The sequence below is a fragment of the Buteo buteo genome, chromosome 4, assembly GCF_964188355.1.
Source record: "Buteo buteo chromosome 4, bButBut1.hap1.1, whole genome shotgun sequence".
In the NCBI taxonomy this organism is placed as follows: domain Eukaryota; kingdom Metazoa; phylum Chordata; class Aves; order Accipitriformes; family Accipitridae; genus Buteo; species Buteo buteo.
Window position 1 is genome coordinate 1,439,140 of NC_134174.1, and position 19,201 is coordinate 1,458,340.

Below are 19,201 nucleotides of genomic sequence, written 5' to 3' on the forward strand. Positions count from 1 at the left end.
GCCAATCTTTCCCATAACCTCTGAAAAGCACAACTTCCTTCCCTCCTCCTCTCAGCTGTAAGTTGTTGTGGTATTTCTCCCCGCCTCCCTGCGACCTTTCGCTGGTGGTTTTGGCTGTGGGTGGGGTAGGGCAGGGCCCTTTGTGCTTTGTTTCTTGCCCGGCTCCCTCCGAGCGCGGAGGGCGGCCGCAGCTCCCCTCAGCCCCGGATAGGCTTTTCCCGCCCTTTTCCTGAGGCGGCCGTTGCGACCGCAACGGTTACGGGCTTAGCGCGCGGTGCGCACCGATCCCCGGCAGCGGATTGGGCGAAGGGAGGTGCGTCAGCGGCAGCCCCCGCCCCTCTCCTCTTTCCCGCTTTTCGCTGCGCATGCGTGGACTGGGGAGGCGGGGGCGGGTACCATGGCAACGCGGCGCGGGAGGTAAACGAGGGGAGATCGCGTCTGGCGGCGGCGGAGGCCGTGAGGGGAGACCGGGACCCGCCGCAGGGAGAGCGGGGGCTCCTGTGGGTTGCGCTTAAGCGTTATGTTTTTATTTCTGGAGCGCTGTGTCTCCGCCAGACCGGCGCCTCTCAGCCGGCGGGGGGAAGGCTGTGGAGAATTGGTTGTCTTTTCACGCCGGGGAAGCTCTCCCTAGCTTCGTTTCTTCTGCCCGTGCAAAAGGGGGAAAAGAAGGCTGTGGGTGCTGTGGAGACGGGAGGTAAGGTCCTGCCTGTGCTACACGGGGTGTCCTGCAAGCAGGGGATGGGGCTCGGTGGGGGCCCGGAGCAGCCTGGCAGGGCTGTCGTGAGCTTGGGGCTCGGCAAGTGCCTTTTGCAGGTCGCTGACACCGAGCTGAGGTTCATGGTCTCCTTTTTTTTTTCTGCCTGTCTAGTCTTGCGTTGTTAGAGTGACTCTCGAGGGCTTTGCTGAAAAGCTCAGAGTTCTGGAATCTGGCAGTTGGTATGTGACTTCACAGGTGATTGTCTGCAAAGAAATGCTTTTAGATATGACACACCTCGACCTGTTTTTGCAAGGGACTAACTTTATTTTCTTCTTTTTCCCCTTTAACTCTAAAGTTTAGGAGGGAATGATACTAGTGCTTTGTGCAGTATGTAATCCACTGTGTCATTGTGTCTTGCAGGGTCCATCTTCAGGGCTTGATGTGGAGTCCCACCGCTCAGTAAAAAGACATAGCCATGGTAATACAGGTTTGATTCTTCTGAAGAGTATTGATAATGCTTTTTAAGGAAATGGAGTTAATATCCAAAAGGTTCCTTCCCAAGGTTGCAGGATGTAAACTGAACTGCCCAAATTTACTTTGTGTGCAAGTATGCACGTGATTCCGATTTTTAGCTTTTCTTGTTGTTTTTGGCTACAGGCTGTAAAATTTTGCACATATCCTATAGCGCCTCAAATCTTATTGCTTGTGGTGAATGAAAATGCTGCACAAACATGGATTTCCCAGTGCTTTTAAAGATTTTTCAGATGTCCTGCTGGACTGGAGTTTAAAAACTCAGAAATCATGGTGGGAAGTCTGATCGATATGAGTCCTGCCTCTACACGCTGAAAAAGAACTGCATTCTGCTCAGCATCACGCATCCTTTGGTTGCCTGGTAAATCCATAAGAAATCCTGGGGTCATCAGCTGGTGCACCAAGCATTGGCTCTGGCACTGCCATATGTGCACGTACACGCACAAGGTGTCACTTCTGACAGCATTCGTGATGCTGTGCTGTAGCTTTGTTAGTTTCCCATGCTTTGGGAACCCCTGCTCTAGGTTGTGCTCGAATGTGTGAGCTGACTGCAAACTACAGCTTACCGATGCTGTGTTTCATGAGAGATGGGAAACAGAAGACAAGACAGTTGCTGACAATGACTGAGAACGTTTAAAGCCTAGAGGTCAGAGGTATCTGCTGCAGAGGGACAGCAGAAGCAGTAAGGCTGCTCTAGACAAAAGGCATTCCCTGGTTCCCACTGCAGACTTGGACAACAGTTTGCCCTTACCTGTGAACACCTTTTTTATTTTGAAAGATCAGCTACAGGCCAAATTCTGACCAGGAACCTAATTGTGCTTACAAAGTCTGCCAGAGACCCTGCTGGGAGTGCGTAAGCAGGGAGTGAGATTCAGGTGCCTAGCTGTAAAAACTGACATAAGCATCTACTCTGTGAAGTGTGCACATTCCGGCACATGAAGTATTCAACAAATTCTATCCAATTAAGGTCTGCAAAAAAAGGCTTGTCACCTTCTCTAATATATGTCTATGTTCAAGTAGTTTGCAGTCTGCAGGACTGAAGGTTTAGGGAACAATCTGCCACCAGCTGCAGCTTGCACTCTGTCTTTTCTGTCTTTTTTCCTTCTGTGGATAGTTGTTCTCTTTGTTTTATATAGAAATCTTGATGTTGGGTTTTTTCTTTTTCTTTACCCATACATATTCTTTCACATTGTGGTCCTGGCTGAAGATTGTACCCCTGACTCTGTTCTCATACCTCAGAGCACAAACGTTTGTCTCTTTTGCACTTAACAGTACTGAGCTGTAATAGAATTGATACCATGAAAAATATACTGCCTTCCCCTAGCTTATGCCAAACTGATAGTTACATGTGGCCTTTCTGGCTGTATCTGTGCTAATTCTTCCTAATGAAGTGCTTGGATCTGTTTAATTACAGTGTGCAAAACCAGGCAAATAATAGAAATAGATGAGCATAAAGTGACTTGCTGTGTACTGAAAGTGCTCTTGGCATCAGACCAGAGATCAAATACTTCCTGTCACTCGCAATGTGTAAATACTCCCGTTTGGCCTTTTCTCTGGGACTAGCTGTCACTCCATCCTCGACGTTCCTGGAATGCTGCCCACCTGCTGGCTCCGTGTTGCCATACCATTTTCCTGCCTACACAGCAGCAATGAGAGATCTCTCTGGCTCCCTGACCCGGTTTCTGTTGCTCAATACCTGGAGGCAGCGTCTTCCATGCAGGCACGCTCCGGGCTTGTTGCGAGGAGTGGCCAGGATGGGTGAGAAAACAATCCAGGGAGTGAATCAGACTCTGGCAAATCCCTCTTGGAGGCAAGAGGCTGGATGTTCAGGCACCAACGCTAATCAGCTGGAGTTAACAGGAGTGTTTTTTTGGCCTGCTCCAAGGCTTGGGTGAGTCTTGGCAACACCTCCTTACATACAGAATGGCAGAGCTGCTGTTTAGATTTGTGTTACTGCTAGTGGTCGAAGAGCAACAGTATCACAGCCTTGAAAAGGCCACAGCTGTAGATGGGAGATCTGCTTTTCTGGTATAAACCAGAGTCACAAGTAGACACACAGTAGTGGGTGAGCACACAACATAGGCTTAGTTTACTTTAGGACTGTATCGTAATGCACTGATTAAAAAATCAATTGAAAAGAATGTATGATTTCCATTGTGCACAAACCTTTTTTAGCCAGAGAGAAGCACAGGGGAACACTAATTAGCTCTGTCTGATGACTTTAAAGATTCTTACAGCCCATAGAGCAAATATGGATTTGGTGAAAGTGTATTAATGCTTGTGAGTTCGTATATAAAATCACCACAAAATACAGGTGTCTGGAGTGAGGGGCTCTGAGCTAATACTGCGAGCCTGGACTAAGATGCAATGAAACAGCTGTTCCGGGATGTCTTGGGATCCTCTACCCAGAAGTGAGACAATAAAGACGCAGAACTAACTGAGCGGTTTTGTGGTCTTTTTCTCTCTGCAGGCAGCTAAAAGTAGCAAACCCAAGCGTGGCAAAGGCAAAAGCTCCAAAAAGAAAGCAAAGAAGGTGGTGAAGGAAGTGGATATCCTCAGCCCAGCTGCCATGCTCAACGCTTACTACATCTGTCACAATGCTGCCGCCTGCCTGGAACTCCGGGGCTTTCCCTGGCCTGGGTCCCCCAAAAAGAAGGGGAAGAAAAAAAAGTAGCCGGGTGGCTAGAAAGCAAAGGACTTAGTGAAAACTAGGCTGCCCAGTGAAGAAGAGACTTTTTTGTGGATTAGACTTGTACTGACCTCTCCAGTGGTTAGCTCAAATATTTTGCTATAATCACTGTTGTGTCTGTACAAAGACACTCTTATAGCTCAAGCATAGAGTGACAAATGGTAAGTGACACTGTGCCATTGTAATTTCAGCTGTGGCCCTTCACCCTCCAGTTCTGTATGGAATAAAGCATTGCGCCTCAGCAGTCTGAAGGGTTTGTAGTGGGGTTTGCTTTACCCACACCGCTGCCGTTCTTTTACGGATGGGATGTGCACCCCAACAGCATTGGTGTACCTCCAGCTGGTTTAACCAGCGCTGGTGGAAACTTGAGCTCAGAAAGGGGATACCATGGTAAGACTGACAGTGTTAAGGATGATTTCTATAACATTGGCTTATCTGTCTGAGAGTCACCCAGTGCTGCCCCCTTGGGTCAACGGACCCCTGCAATGCAATCTGTGTAGCTGCATGATTCACCTTGTTCTGAAGGAAATGGCTACATTCGGTCAGACAAGCAGTAACTGAAGCTCCAGTGAATTACCAGCAGCTTTCCTTTGGCTGTAGGTAAAATCTAGACATCTAGCTTGGATGTTGTCAGTGATGCTGTTAGACACAGTTAGAGGTGATGATGAACCCCCACCCCCAGGTCTCCCCTTACAGTAATTGGTCGTAGTCCAAACATCCTGGCTGGACACCACAAGCTTTGTGTTACGATTCAGTTTTTTCATTCCGTTTCCTCCAGATGTATTTATGCAGCCCTTGGTCAATTGTGAAGCAGCATGTCAAGTGAAGCTGTACATCCCTCCCAGATTCTTATGCTGACTGGAAGGATGCAGTGGAATGACTGGGAAGGGTGAGGATGTGTCCTAAACTGATGCAGGCTGTGGAGAGATGGGAAGGAATAACAGAGGGCTGAAATCTTGCAGGAAGAGTTGGGAAAAGAGAATGTGCAATGGGCTAGAGTTACTATAAGGGGCGATGTGCTAGTTCTCTAGGATACCCGAGGGACTGTGAGCATGCAAGACTGCTCTCTACAGCAAGCAGCACTGTGACGTGCACAGGAAGTATCACATCAGAATTTCGGTTGGTTTCTCAGGGCTGAACATCTGCAGTGCTGATCCGGCAGAGCAGTGAGCTGGCTCTCAAGGTCATTTCTGATTGACTTAACTGCAGGAGGAGGTACAGCACCTTTCCAACTTGCATATAACTTTATGTTACAGATAACAGAAGAGTCAATTATAATGTGATTGACCCAAACCAATAAAGGCCTGTAAGGCCTTATGCTGTTTCTCCAGTTTAAAATGTTCCCTCTAAGAAAAGGTCTTTACCAGGTAAAATCATAGTTTTGTGGCATTGCTTGTATGCCAACTACTGTCATGTAGGCTACTGCGCTACTCCACTGAATTTGTTTCATCTACATGTCAAGAAAATCATGGTGGATGTCCTGTTTCCTTGCTAATTAGTCTGCAGTTGGCATGTTCTGCTGAATCAGCGATGTGGTTTGCAGTACCAGTTTGTTGTATGTTGTGCATTGGCGTGTCTTCCTCACCATTTACTCGTGTTCTTTCTTCCCCATCACCCCACCAGGAAGTCTCTGGTCACAGCATATACTTGCAACTATTTCCTCCAAGTATCAATGTTCTAAACCAAGAGATCTCCTGCAACCTCTGCATTTAGCATCTGGAGCTAAATGTTTAAAAAAAAAAAAGTAAAAAAAAATATATTCTTTTTTGTATGATATATTTACTACCCAGAGCTTTAAGGGACAGATGTTTCTGAGCGCTGAGGTAGGAACTACTTAACATCATGGGGCAGCCCCCCACCGTCGCTGTCAGTTTGGGTCCCAGGGTCTGTTTGCAGGAGAAGTTGAAGAGCAGTACAATCTCTTGCCAAGATGAAGAACCCAGTTTAACATCAATTGCACGCAGAGCAGGTGTTTGAGGAAGTGACTTCCTTCTGGGCAACTTATCTCCAGCTACCTATCGCAGCATCAGGTGCAGTTTCCTCTGAAGCAGCTGTTATCTGACCAGGCGGGAGACAGCGTGCCACACAAGACAGGCAAGTGGTCTGATCTGATACAACAGTTACAAGTAGGCGAAGCCATTTTTACATCTATGATAGACTGGAGCTACAATGATTTAAAGACTCCAAAGCAAAATTTTAGTATGCAAAAATTACTGCAACAAATAATGAAATAACATTGTATGTTTTCTGTTTAAAAAAAAATAATTTATTTCTGCATGATGCAGTTGAGCACACCAGATAGTGACCAACAAAGTGCAAAGGACAAAGACTCTGCTTTCTATTGTATCTGAAAAGTTGCCATTCATTTCTTTGACAACAGATGAAAAATGAAGCACTTTTTTTTTTTCTTTTTCCCTTTTACCTCTCTCACGCCTTCATCCATCTCAGTTTTGCATGTAATTCAGGCTCCCCAGTTGTTAATAAAGACCAACAGATATCTCTAAAGAAAAGTTTGGACTTCAAATGGTTCGATTCCCTATTTAAATGTGTTGCTTAAGAGTGCCGCAGGCTGTGCTGCTGACTTCTAAGAGAGAGTCTTTGGCTCAAGTGGATGTGACTTTACAGGGAGTCTCTGCTGCTGTGGGATGACACTTGCAGATATTTCTGTTTTATCACAACCTGTGAGAGTTTGATTCTGTGACAAGCTTTTCTGCCTGCTGGGGTACAGAACTTACAAGCTGAGTTTATGATGAATAAAGCCTGTTCTGCTCAAATCCACAAAGAATCTTTTGAGGGGAAACTGCAAGCTGGAGAGGCCTTTTGCTTTATGGGCACAGTGCAAGGGAACTTCGCAGTGTTATGTGCGTCATCTCTTGCGGGGAGTTACATTTTTCTAGTATTAGGGCTTCCTTCGTTTTGCTGTTACCAAGCAGTTGTGCGCAGTTGGGTATGCGAGGTTAACGTTTCCTGTAGGAAGTTGTATACTAAAGCTCTGCTGTTTAAAAATACACTGGATGTTGATGTGCATGTTTGTGGGTGGGGCGCAGCAGTGGGGAGGGTAGAGTCACAGGACTGTTATGTGATGTGATGGCTATATATATATAAAAAGTTTAAAAAAAGATATTATTCACCACATTTGGTATTAGAAAATTTCAAGCTGTATGTGAGCAGCTTCCCTTCTTTACTCTTTCCTTCAGTAAGCGTTTCTGTATTGCCTGGTATCTCCTAGCACATTATTTGCATATTAAGAAAAGCATTGTGGATCTTTATGATGCATAAGAAAGGCTTGAGAAGTGGCATGTATCCTTTTGTCTCATTTCTTATTTTAAGAAATGACCTGGCTATTACTTCCCAACTTCAAGGGAGGATAGCTGAGGACTCTTTTGCTCATAAATGGTATCTCCATGATGAAGAGGTTGCTATGGTGAATTTTTAAAGAACTTTCATCCAAAAGGCATATTAGATGTTGGCAATAAATGGCATCAGCAGAAGTAAATAAAAGTTTTCAGTAGGTTAATTCCTGTCTTATTTGCTCATTTTCCACTGTCTTTTTCCCCACTGCCATTTCAGATGTCCTCCAGGAACAAAGAGAGTCCAATTTTACTGTCTTTTTTATAAGCCACTCCCTTTGAAGCTTTCTGTTTATTTAAAAAAAAAAAGCACAAGTCATTTTTATTTTTTATCTTTTTCCAGTAATTGCCATACAGAAGACCAGAAGGAACAAAAGATTAGAACTTACAGAAAAGGTTGCTCTCTGAGACATGCTGTCTAGGTTCCATGACACCTGCAAGGATCGATGTCTTCCCTTTTAGATACTGGGATGGTTTTGTTATATCCTAGTGCATTATCCACTTATATAATTATCCAGTTAATGGTAGTTTTCTGGAGGTATTTGGCGAATTTGGGAGTCCTGCTTCTTGCAGATCCTTTTGATGTCCCCTTAGAGGAAGTTTATAGGGCCTTCCCACCCTGACAGGCTCAGACCATAGGTTAGTCATAAGAGAATCCTGGGGAGAAAACACCTTTTTCCTTGACTTTTTTTGGTTTAAGCTGCACATAATTTTGTTAAAGCTAAGAAATATTTAGTTATTTTAAAATAAAATAGAGTCCTTGAAGTCTGCAGTGTTCCTTCTAGGTTATTGCTATATGACTTCAGGAGAAACAATCAAAGGCATTTTTTATTTACTGTTAAGGTCTGGTATATTAACCACTAAGCTAAAGCAAACTGAATGTGAAATCTTTTTTATGCAAAAGACTGGCTTAGTATCAGCATTTCTTCCAATTGTCTTCTAGCTGTAATTGGCACTAAAAGAGAGAAATGTTTAAGAAAAATGAGGAAAATATTTAATGCAACACATGGTTACAACGGCTTCTTTGGAACAGCCGTGACTATATGCCATGAAGGGAGCAGTTTGCTCTTTGGTGGAAATACTTGAAGCAAATGCTTTAAAAGTTCACCTGCAATTACTGCTGAATGTTAGAATATCTTTAATAGCTGAAATTGCAAGCGATAGGCCAAGTGCTCCTACAATCTAAAAGAAAGCCCTTTTTTAATGTTAGCAGGTAGACCAGAGTACAGAGATTACACAAAGAAAGCAAAAATACTTAATGCTGTTTAGTGCAAGCTGAAAATTACATTTAACTTCAGAAAATCTTTTTCTCTCCTGGGTGATTCAAGTAGGTCATACATCTCTTAGGGGTACTTTTTCCACATCATTTAATAAGAAGTGCCTGTTCTGTGAAGTATGAAGATAACCTGCCTGGGAGGAGAGTTCTCCATGCATGCTGAGATGTTAAACCAGAAGTTACAAAACTGATGTTTCAATGAAAGTTGTATCGGTTAAGCAATTAGTTACGATAATTATTGCAGCTGGGTTTTTTCTTGAGTTTTCTTGGTGGCGATATGGTCAACACACTTGAAAGAGACTTTAAACATGGGTCATCTCACCTTGCTTTGCATGTCTATAGCATAGCTATCTCTGCCCAAGCTAGTCATGCTGGGATCTCCCTATAGATAAAAAGGAGATGGGAAACAGGCACGTGAGGCATGACCACATCTGGACCAAAAGGTCTGGTGCTTGTTACATTTATGGCAAACTGCTCATTCCTTTAAGTATTTAGTTCCTGGAAAAATTAATTTACTATCTATGACTTTTTTGACCTCTCTTGGTCTGAAAAAATGTTTGTAGAAAAAATCTGCCCCCAAATCCTCATCTGATCTGATGGATGTACTACCATAGTACATGATGTAGCACTTTGCATGTTGAATACACAGTTACAACTACTCGGATTGCTCCTTGCATAGCACGAATGATCTGGCTTCCTTCTTGTTTACACGAAACGTTGTCTGTGATAGCTTCTACGCATTTCTCTTCATGGCAGTTCAAAATGGTATGCAGGCTGACGGACTTTCTTGAAACCATGATATGTTTATGTGTGGAGAGAATTTCTGTTCTGCGACATATGCTTTTGATGATGCTGGGAGTTTCCCATCCTTGATTTAATGTATCCTTCACTAGAGGTGGTTGTGGAGGAGCAAGTGGGAATGCTTTGCATGTGTAAAATGGATTTTTTTTTTTCATCAGAGAAGGGGAGGGGCCTGTTGAGGATATCTATTTCATGTCTGTAGAGTTTGATTGGGTTGTAAGCAGATTTTATCAAGCCCCTAAGACAGCAGAAGTGAAGGCTGGATCATAAGTGATGTAGATGAATGATGTCATGTTCCTAGTTTTCTTAATCTGACCTTTCTCTGGGAAGTGAATAATCTGGCAACATCAGTTGCTTCGTAAGAGAGCTTCATAAGGAGAGTTACGGTTGGTTTAAAGCTTCGAACGTGACTTGCAATCTGCTTATTGGCAACAATCCGATGCTTGAAGAAATTAAAAGAAGAAAATGCCAACCCTTATGAAATCACTGCTTCTTCCAATACTCCTGATAGTAGTGGCTCCTCTAGTGATCTCAATTTTGTAATCTCACCTTGTGCTTCAGTTCTTCAAGGTAAGTAATGCCTTATTTATTATTTAAAGCTGAAGCTCCCAGACCTAGTGAAACAGGCATCTTCTGCCAGGGTATATCAGAGCTTTCTAAGCACGAGGCTCTTTGTCTTATTGGAGTAACAACTGTTGAGCTTGCCATGGTGTCCAGCTCACCTTAAATGATATGGCCTGAAATGGTGCCCTTGCAAGCAAGAGCCCTTCTTCTGTCACCTGTTGTTTTGGCTCCTGAGATATGTTATCCGGGAACCCTGGCACCTTCTGAAAATAGATATAATACTTTGGGAGTACCTGATAATTATAGCTTGCCCTTTGGGAACTGTCCAAGGAGTAGCTCTGTTTTCTTAGAAATGTACATGCTTTATTGATTCCTCGTCCTTTTCCATTGTCTTATGCATGTGGCTTGCGTAAGTTCCGTTGCCATCACCAGAAAGCAGATAGCAGAATAGGAAACATTTCAAGCTCTTACACTGGCAGTTGATACTTTGCTTTTCTTGCCTAGAACCGCAGTTAGGGTCTGTTGCAATGCTTTGGCAGGTCTTAAAAGTTCTTCACAACCTGGCATTGCAAGCTTACTTGGAAGAGGAGATCACAGTAGCTTTAATAGGTTGTGAGATTTCAGACCAACAGCCTCCTGGGGGTGTCTCTGGCGAGCTTCTCAGTGTCTCTTGAAATGTCCCAGGGTCGTTCAGCTCTCAGGTAGCTCCAGGACTATTCCCATGCCTACATGTGGCAGAGCTGTGCTAGCCCTGAGCTTACCAGTAGTCATAACCCACAGTTCTTCATTGTCTTTACAACCTTTCATGAAGTGAGGATTATTATGTCTCCTTTCTCTTAAAATTCCTTCCTTTCAGCTCTTTAGGGTAAGAAAGTGCACTACTTTCAGCCTTTCATTCCGATGTTACATTTTTTGAACCTGTTATTCTTGTTGCTTTCTTTCCTCTGTGCTTCACAATGCTACTGCTTCATCAGCACAAGGTGACAATTAACACCTCCAATGTGCAGTTTTTCTTCTCACATGTTGCTACACGAGAGTCATAAAACTGAGAATCATGGGATTAATCTCCCCTAAATCTAAATGTCTGCATCAATGCCTGGACTAGTCGTCTAGATTCATATAGTAAGAGCAGTTCAGGATGTGATTCCTCTGATTAAATGTATACAGAGGCTTAAAGGAGCCGTGGGTGTCTTGTTTAGGTACAGGAACATCTAGTGAGACCTATCCCACTCTCTGTAAGATTTTACTGCAAAAGCAAATTCAAATTTAGTGTGGATACAGAAATGTAAGTTCATCATAAAGTGATGTGTCTAGGGAAACCAATATGGCCTTGGCTTGGGGGTCCTAAGGAATTTGGCCTAAAGGCCATAAAAATGGGTATCAGAAAACTTGAAAACTTCCGTGACTCTAGTGTCTTGGATGATGACGGTAAAATTGTGTGGGATATTCTCTCTGTCTAATCTTCTATTAAAAGGAAACCACCCGGCCTGCGCCTTTTGGGCATCCCTGTTCAGAGAACAAAAATACCTCCTGACTTCAGCACAGTGGTGTCTCGTACGTGGAGGAGTGGAGCAGAGCTAGACAGTTTCCTTAGAGAGAAAGCACAGTCGTCTTGAGCTTATCACTCCTGCACAGTTGTAAACTCAGCCCTGTTCACTCTCGCTAATAATAGCCAAGTGTAATTGTGTTCAGATGGCTAGCCCAGCCAGGGGAAAATCGCCTTGCGTGTTACGCAGTTTAGGTGAAATTGCCTTGAGTAATGAAGAAAAGCAAATCATAAATATCCAACTCAGTGTAATCAGTCTTCAGTGACTGCTTGGGGAATTTATTTCCCTAAGAAAAGCAGATTGGACCTGAAGAAGTATCTCACAGTGAGTGGATTCGCAGCCCTGTACAAAAGGCATTGCAGCAGCACGTTATTTGGAAGCACGGTACGCGACAGTCCACGTTAGGAGGACGGCAGCTGGTCTAAGGAGCTGTCACCCTGGGGCTGGGCTCCCAAGCTCGCCCGAGCAGTGCTGGCCACAGCTGCCCCTTATCAGCTCTGTCCCACAGCCAAGGACTGGGATTATCAGGTGCTCCAGCAGCAGTGCAGTGCTGGTACAGGCCAAGCCTCAGCAAGGAAATTAGACACTCAAGTCAGGCTATCCCTGTCCTAAGAACCGATTAAAAAAAAAAAAAAATCTTCACCAGTGTGTTTGAAAATAAGCTTCAGGCAAAACATGGGGATGGGAGAGGAAAGCCTTCCTGCCAACACGTTCCCAGCTCATGTCTTCCTCTTTTACAGTCTCATCTTTGCCTCCCCATTAACTGTTTCTGCTGTAAAATCTACTGTAGCTTGGTGCTTAGCTGCAAGAACATTGCAATGGGCACTGAAAAGCTATACATAATAGCCTAAGAGGGCTCTTATGTGCCATTCTCTCTCTCTGTAGTTGTTACTGTTACTGCTGTTTCAAAGAGATGAGAGAATGGCACTCATCCAGCAGTGCCGTCTTTTATTTCTAAATACTCTGGGTACTGGCAGAATCGAAACAATTAATCACTAGTTATGAGAAGAGGCTGGCTGCTGTGGTGAGAGCTCAAAATCCAGACTGCTTTTGGTTACTGGTTGCTGCAGAAGAGGAAACACAAGTAAAGCTGCTGTCCCCAAGACATGTCCTGTATCGCTTGTGTCGCTGCACATTCAGACCCCATTTTGTTGTATAATCATATATGCCAAAACAAGGGTCTCAGCCCCAATCTTGGGTTATCTTCTACACCTTCACACCATGCACCCTTTCTCCCTGCTGATGAGAGAACTGAGGTCTCCAGAGCCCGTAGCACAGATCCCCTTTCTGCTGTAATCCTCCCTGCTCCTATGGGAAACCTTTTGAGGCTTGAGGCTGTCTCAGAGCCCTGCTGGTCCAGGCAACTATCCAAAAGAGACCTTCAAAAATAGGCAGTGGGGCCCTAAAATCATTTATTGCTGTGCAAGAAAACAAATCTTGAAATTAACTGTTGACTGCCCAATTGCTTTCTATACTAGGGTTTTTCACTCGTGCAATTATGAGTGTGAGCTGGCTCTGGGCAGTGATGCCAAAGGATTATAAAAAAGGGTAAGTTCTGCGGTTAGAGTTATGGCGTCATAACCCAGAGAGGCCATACTGGAAACTCTGGTCTCGAGGTGGCTCTAGTGACAGTGAACCTGAAATAGAGAAAAAAAGCTCTGGACGTGTCTTTTTCACGGAGGTACTGGCAAACTGCGAATGAGACCAAACATGTTAAATAATAAGAAGCCTGGAGAACTGGAATTCTATGGGAAAATGCTTCCTTCTCTCTCCAATATCTGGCAAAGCTAATCACATATTATCTTCAGCTTCTTCGCTCTGTCCCATGTTGCACTGTAACACTGGACAACTTTAGATGCTTGTGTGCCATACTCTGTGCAGAAAACCGGTAAGATCAGTGTATGCAGAACTTGACCAAATTATATTTGAAGAAAAGGAGTGAAAATAAGCTGAAAATACCTGAGAAGTGTCCACAAAGGTGGAGAACTAAGCGTAAGGATCTAAACTGAAGAGGGGGAATATTCAGATGAAAGACCAGAAATCTGTTTGCAGAGCCCTGACAGGCTCTGGGGGATGCTGCAGGAATCCACTGTCCTACCAGTAGCAGCTCTCCAGAATGTTTGCACCTGTGTAGAGTTTGATGACTACATGAACTGTAACAGAGTTTTTCATCACAGGAGTCCTCCCAAAAGTTGGACTTGGCTTTGGTCTAATCTGGCTCCAGAGGAAGCTGTGGCAGCCAGAGCCCAATCAAGGCTACTTATAACAAACTCATTGCACTATCAACATTCTCCCTAGAGTAATGAAAACCAGCCTGGTTCTTTATGAGCCGTGCAAATCTGGTTTATTGCACCTTACTGAACAATCACTGTTGCAAAGACTCACATTAAAGGAAAGCAATGGATGCAATTTTTTTTAATCTGAAGAAGAGGGAGAGAAGAAAAAGGCCAAGCAGCTGTGTCTGTATTCTTCCCTCCTTCAGTCTGCACTGTGAATGTTTAAGAAACTGCTCAGTTAGTTCTGCTAAATCATCAGGGTGTTTTGTTTACAGCATAGTGGGTGAATCAGTTCCTTTTCTCTTCTAGGGGCTTAAGATGAGAATAAAAACTCCTTATGAAAGAAAATAGACCCATCCACTTTTTCTCCCCTGATACAAGATGCCAAGTGGCTGGGATTCCACCTCTTCCATCGCTTGCAAGCAAAGGCAGCCAATAAGTGCCAGCAGGCAGCAGATGTTTTAACTCCGAGGCAGCTAGGACATTTTGTGGCAAGCAGACCCTGAAGAGAATTGCTGCCAGGAACGTGTCTTCTGTTGCACAACCACGTGCAGCTCCTTCATCTCCAGCACGCCGGAGAGCAGCCTTCCCATATAAACCCAGGAAGGTAACAGATTCTTGTTTGCTGTAATGTCTGTTGTCATAAAAATAAGCTAGAGTTGGTGTGTTCGGGAAGTCCTAAAGCTACACTTGTGTCTCCAAAACACTTTTCGGGAGAAATCTCCCTCCTGCCCGCATTGGCTTAGCTGACAGGAGCAATGCGTTGGATTGCCCTCGTCTATGAGATACGCTAAATACACTGGCAAGGGCCTGTGTCTCATCCCCTTATGAAAGCACAATCTCCATTTTTGGTCCCTAAAAGTCAGTAGTACTTTTTCACTCTTGCAAACCTCCCGGTTGTAATGCAGCCACGCTCCCACGGAAGAAAAACCTTCACTGGAGCTAGGGCTCTGATTTGTGCATGGACCCTACCATGGCACCTGAGAACACACAAAATCTGTGACCCAAGGCTGGTGGCACTTTCAGGCCAGACCCGTCTGAGGCTGTTGGCCGAAGCTCAGAAGCCACTTACACTGCTGGTAATAACTCACCCATGTCACAAAGCAGCGCCAGCTAATTGACCCAGACACTCCCATTCCCTTTATGCTTTCCTGTGCATCTTTTCCTAAGCAATCCTTCTTTCTTACTCATCTGTTTTCTTGCTCTGTCCCAGAAGTCACCGACCAAAGACAAGGTGATCTGCTAAAACAGCCTGTATGTGGTCTTCTGACCTCTCTCAGACGGCCTCACTGCACCTAAGCCAACACATCCAGCCGGTACCTTGCTAACACGGTCGTCGCATTATCCCTTCCACATTTTCTCTTCCCAGACCCAGGATGTGGACAGGTAAACCTTTCTGGGCCTGCGCTGTCACTGGAGCTCCCTTCCCCCACAGTGCATCATCGTTACTCCCCCATCTTTCCCTGAATGCTGGATACTGCATGTCCTAACCAGCCCCTGGCATTCCCATGGGTGTGCAAGCCAGGCTGCCTATCCTTCTGTTGGCCAAATGTACACTTGTACTAGCAATTAGTCTTTTCCAACCCTCTTCACTGTCGTGGTTTAACCCCAGCCAGCAACTAAGCACCACACAGCTGCTGTATCACTCCCCTTCCTCAAGTGGACAGGGGGTTGAAAATATAACAAAAGGTTCATGGGTTGAGATAAGGACAGGGAGGGAGGGATCACTCACCAATTACTGTCACGAGCAAAACAGACTGAACTTGGGGAAAATTAACTTAATTTATTACCAATCAAACCAGAGTAGGGTAACAAGAAATAAACCCAAATCTTAAAACACCTTTCCCCCACCCCTCCCTTCTTCCCGGGCGCAACTTTACTCCCAAATTCTCTACCTCCTCCCCTGTCAGCAGCACAGGGGGACACGGAATGGGGGTTGGGGTCAGTTCATCACACCTTGTCTCTGCCGCTCCTTCCTCCTCAGAGGCAGGACTCATCACTCGTCCCCTACTCCACCGTGGGGTCCTCTCTCCCCAGGCTGCAGGTGGAGATCTGCTCCCCCATGGACCTCCCTGGGCTGCAGGGGGACAGCCTGCCTCACTGTGGTCTTCCCCACGGGCTGCAGGGGAATCTCTGCTCCGGCGCCTGGAGCATCTCCTCCCCCTCCTTCTGCACTGACCTTGGTGTCTGCAGGGTTGTTTCTCTCACATGTTCTCACTTCTCTCTCCAGCTGCAGTTTCTGTGCCCCAACAACTTTTTTTTTCCCTTCTTAATTACGTTATCACAGAGGCACTACCACTGTCACTGATTGGCTTGGCCTTGGCCAGCGGCGGGTCCGTCTTGGAGCCGGTTGGCCTTGGCTCTGTCGGACATAGGGGAAGCTTCTAGCAGCTTCTCACGGAAGCCACCCCTGTAACCCCCCTGCTACCAAAACCTTGCCATGCAAACCCAATACATTCACGTAGGATTACGGGTCTATGACACAGCGCAGTCTGGATCTCCATGAGAACCTGGAGAGACATGTGCTGATGCTCAGTATTTCAAAGAGAAAGAGTTAGTTTGTTCACACTGGGAAATCTTGCCTCTCTGGAGGACTTTCCTGGTGCATCCCAAACAAATGTCCACGCTGTTCCCTGTTGAGAGGCTTTGGTCCCGTGCACACACTTCTCTTCACATAACTAAGAGCACTTTGAGAGGGGTGAAAAAAACCGAGCACGTGTGCCAGCCACAGTCCCAGCACATTCAACAGCCATTGACTCATACATGTGCAATTTCACAAGCCCATGGTTTGATCTGCCCATTCCAAACCGATTAGCCACATGTGGCCTTGAAAATATGCACCTGGATGGGACCCCGAGGCGTCATGTCATCCTTCTCTCTCCCTGAGGCACAAGTAACTCTACCTACAGCATTCCTGAGCGGTATTTTGTCTAACCTGTTCTTAAAACGTCCAGAGGGGGAGACTCTAGTGTCCCAAAGCTCTTTCAGTATTATCACATCCTACCACTATGGAATTTTCTCGGTGGCTCATCTAAATCTACCTTCCTGTGATGTACCAGGAAGCGACCTTCCTCCTGCAGAGATTCTGGGTCACTGTGGGTTATACCAAGCCTGCCGGGTGGCATGGCCCCAGGTCTCGGTGCTTGTGGCCCTGCTCCAAAACTGCTGATTAGCACAAGGGAATTCCACTGCTGTTACAGTCCGCATCAGCTGCCGCCACATGTCTGCCTGCGCTGGCAAGGCACTCCCCCGTCTTCAAGGAGCAGCAAGCCCCAGCCAAAACACCTTCATGGCACTGCAGCAAAAGTTACATTCATCTCAGCAACTGGCATAAGTCATCATTTGGCCTGGATCCACGTTTCCTACCTATGGGAGGCCAATGACAGAAATCCAGACCATCCAAAACTCAGAGTGATTGAGTCTCCGGGCCAAGATAACATTCACGTGAAAAGCAGAGGTGTTATTTTCCCCACAACGTGCTCTGAGAGTGTGCAAGTAATAGCAAAGATCCCCCCCAAAATGCAGGGGCACTGCGGAAGCGACAACTGGAGTGTGCCTCTGCAGAGTGGACAGTCGATCCTGAGCTGACCTGACGTGCATGCCAATTGCCTCGGGTGGCTCTGCAGACGAGGCACACCAATTAGCATTTTTCCATACCGTGCTTTCCATATTCTTCCATCTTCAGATGGGTATAGTATGGTCATCATTTCCTGCCCTAAGAAGTCATCTACTCTTGCTTTATTCTATTTGTCAACAGAAAAAATTGGGGGCCATGTTTCATTCCACCTATCAGATGAAGCTATTTATTTTCTGTATTTGCCTGACTATGAGTGAATTTGCCAAGTGCTGTGAGCTGGCAGGCACGTAGGACGCATCCCCTTTTACAGGGACTGGTACTGCATGCTTCAAGGGAACTTGTAAAATCCCAGTAGTGGATATTAGTATAATGACAAAAATTTTATCATTTTTAGTACAATGACATACCCACGGAATAGGTTTCTACTAGGCACAGATGGTAGGCTGATGCCCTGAATGAAACAAATTACATACATTTTACGCCAAAAAAAAATAAATTAAGATTACTCTAATATAAAAGTCCACTGAATTTTTGATCCACCAGATCTTTAGCACAGAGTGCATAATAAGCACGTAAGATCCTTAATGAAGGAATATCAATGAAAATATTTTGCTTTCCAGGCTGCTCTTAACCAGCTTCTGTTAACTCTTCTCCTAGTACCTGTTCTCATTGTATTTTCCATGTCATTCTTTAGGTGTGGGGAAAACATCTTAAATTTGACAACTTCAGCACATCAGCTGTCAAGTCCTTTCTTAAGACTCCCTCCTACAAAACACAGATTTATATCCATTTTTATTATTTCCCTCATCTCCTTTTCCCTCTGTGTTTTAAATCCTCCTCCTCCTTTGTAGTTCAGGTTCCTACTGAAACCCCAGGCTGCTTGGGGACAGCAACAGCCTTCAAATGTGAACATCTTCCCCCGCCCCCCCCCAACAAGGCTGCGAGCCTAACAGACATCCCTCAGCCCTGAAACAGTAATACCAGAAATCATTAGCTTCCATATACCAAGAAGGGTAATTAGAGGGGCTAAAGCCGAGTTCAGCTCATTGATACCCACCGGGCAGCAAGGGAAACGAGAGGGTTTGTGGGGTACGTTCGTGTTTGGGGCAGAAAGCAGGCGGTCAGTCCGCTCACGGTCTTGCTACCATTTTCTTACGCGCAGAAGGGACACCCGTCCCCTTGGCGCAAGACCAAGCTGTGTTTCGGAGGAGCTCCAGCGCAGGAGCCACAGCTGCTTCAAGCCGGCGGCCCTCACCGGGAGTGGGCAAAGATTTACAGCTACAAACAGATGGCCTCTTGCACACCCCGCCGGCCTCCCGACGTGTTATTTTGATCTCTTTTTTTAAAAAAAAAAACAAAAACCAAACCAGATTAGCTCAGCAATATGGTTTCTCCTACCCCAAAACCACCAGGGCGGTACACGGCGGTGTGCAGGCGGGAAAGCCGTGGCCCAGCAGCAGACTGGGATGGTTTGAAACGGGCTTTTTCCACAGAAAAACGTGACCGGGACCGCAGCCCGCTTGGCTGAGGCGCCAGGTCCAGGGCAGCCCAGGCTGAATCCCTCTGCCCGGCCCCGCCGTCTCCTCAGGACTCTCCCGCCCGAAGCCCCTTCGCACCTCCTCGCTGAAGGGGAGAATGGGTGCGACCTCCCCAAGATGGCGCCGGCACTCCCCTCGCCCCCTCCGCGCCCCCCACTCCCCGCCAAGGGGCGGGGGGGGGGAAGAGGCGCCGCGACCTCCACAACATGGCGCCGGTGGCCGCCCGCTCCCCGCCGCCGCCTCCTCCTCCTCCCTCGCCCCTCCGCCGCCCCGACCTCCCGCACATGGCGCCGCCGCCTCCCTCGCCCTCCTCATCATGGCGGCGGCGCCGGGCTATGACGCCATACGTCCTCCT

The 19,201-nt window shown here is 46.0% G+C and overlaps 1 protein-coding gene and 1 long non-coding RNA gene across 3 annotated transcripts; both read left to right on the forward strand.

The window, feature by feature from the left end:
• Window positions 1-386: 386 nt before the first annotated feature.
• Window positions 387-6,427, forward strand: SMKR1 (small lysine rich protein 1). Its single transcript, XM_075024516.1, has 3 exons — window positions 387-694; window positions 1,118-1,175; window positions 3,699-6,427. The coding sequence occupies exons 2-3, from the start codon at window positions 1,173-1,175 to the stop codon at window positions 3,900-3,902; spliced, it is 207 nt and encodes a 68-aa protein (XP_074880617.1). The 5' UTR covers window positions 387-694; window positions 1,118-1,172; the 3' UTR covers window positions 3,903-6,427.
• Window positions 6,428-9,236: 2,809 nt separating this feature from the next.
• LOC142029674 (uncharacterized) lies at window positions 9,237-19,096 on the forward strand. Of its 2 annotated transcripts, XR_012649976.1 has the most exons (4): window positions 9,237-9,914; window positions 14,041-14,338; window positions 14,945-15,117; window positions 18,471-19,096. It is a non-coding gene; the product is annotated as an uncharacterized LOC142029674 (long non-coding RNA). The 2 variants fall into 2 exon arrangements; XR_012649975.1 differs by lacking the exon at window positions 18,471-19,096 and having other exon boundaries at window positions 9,243-9,914; window positions 14,945-15,186.
• The last annotated feature ends 105 nt before the right edge of the window (window positions 19,097-19,201 follow it).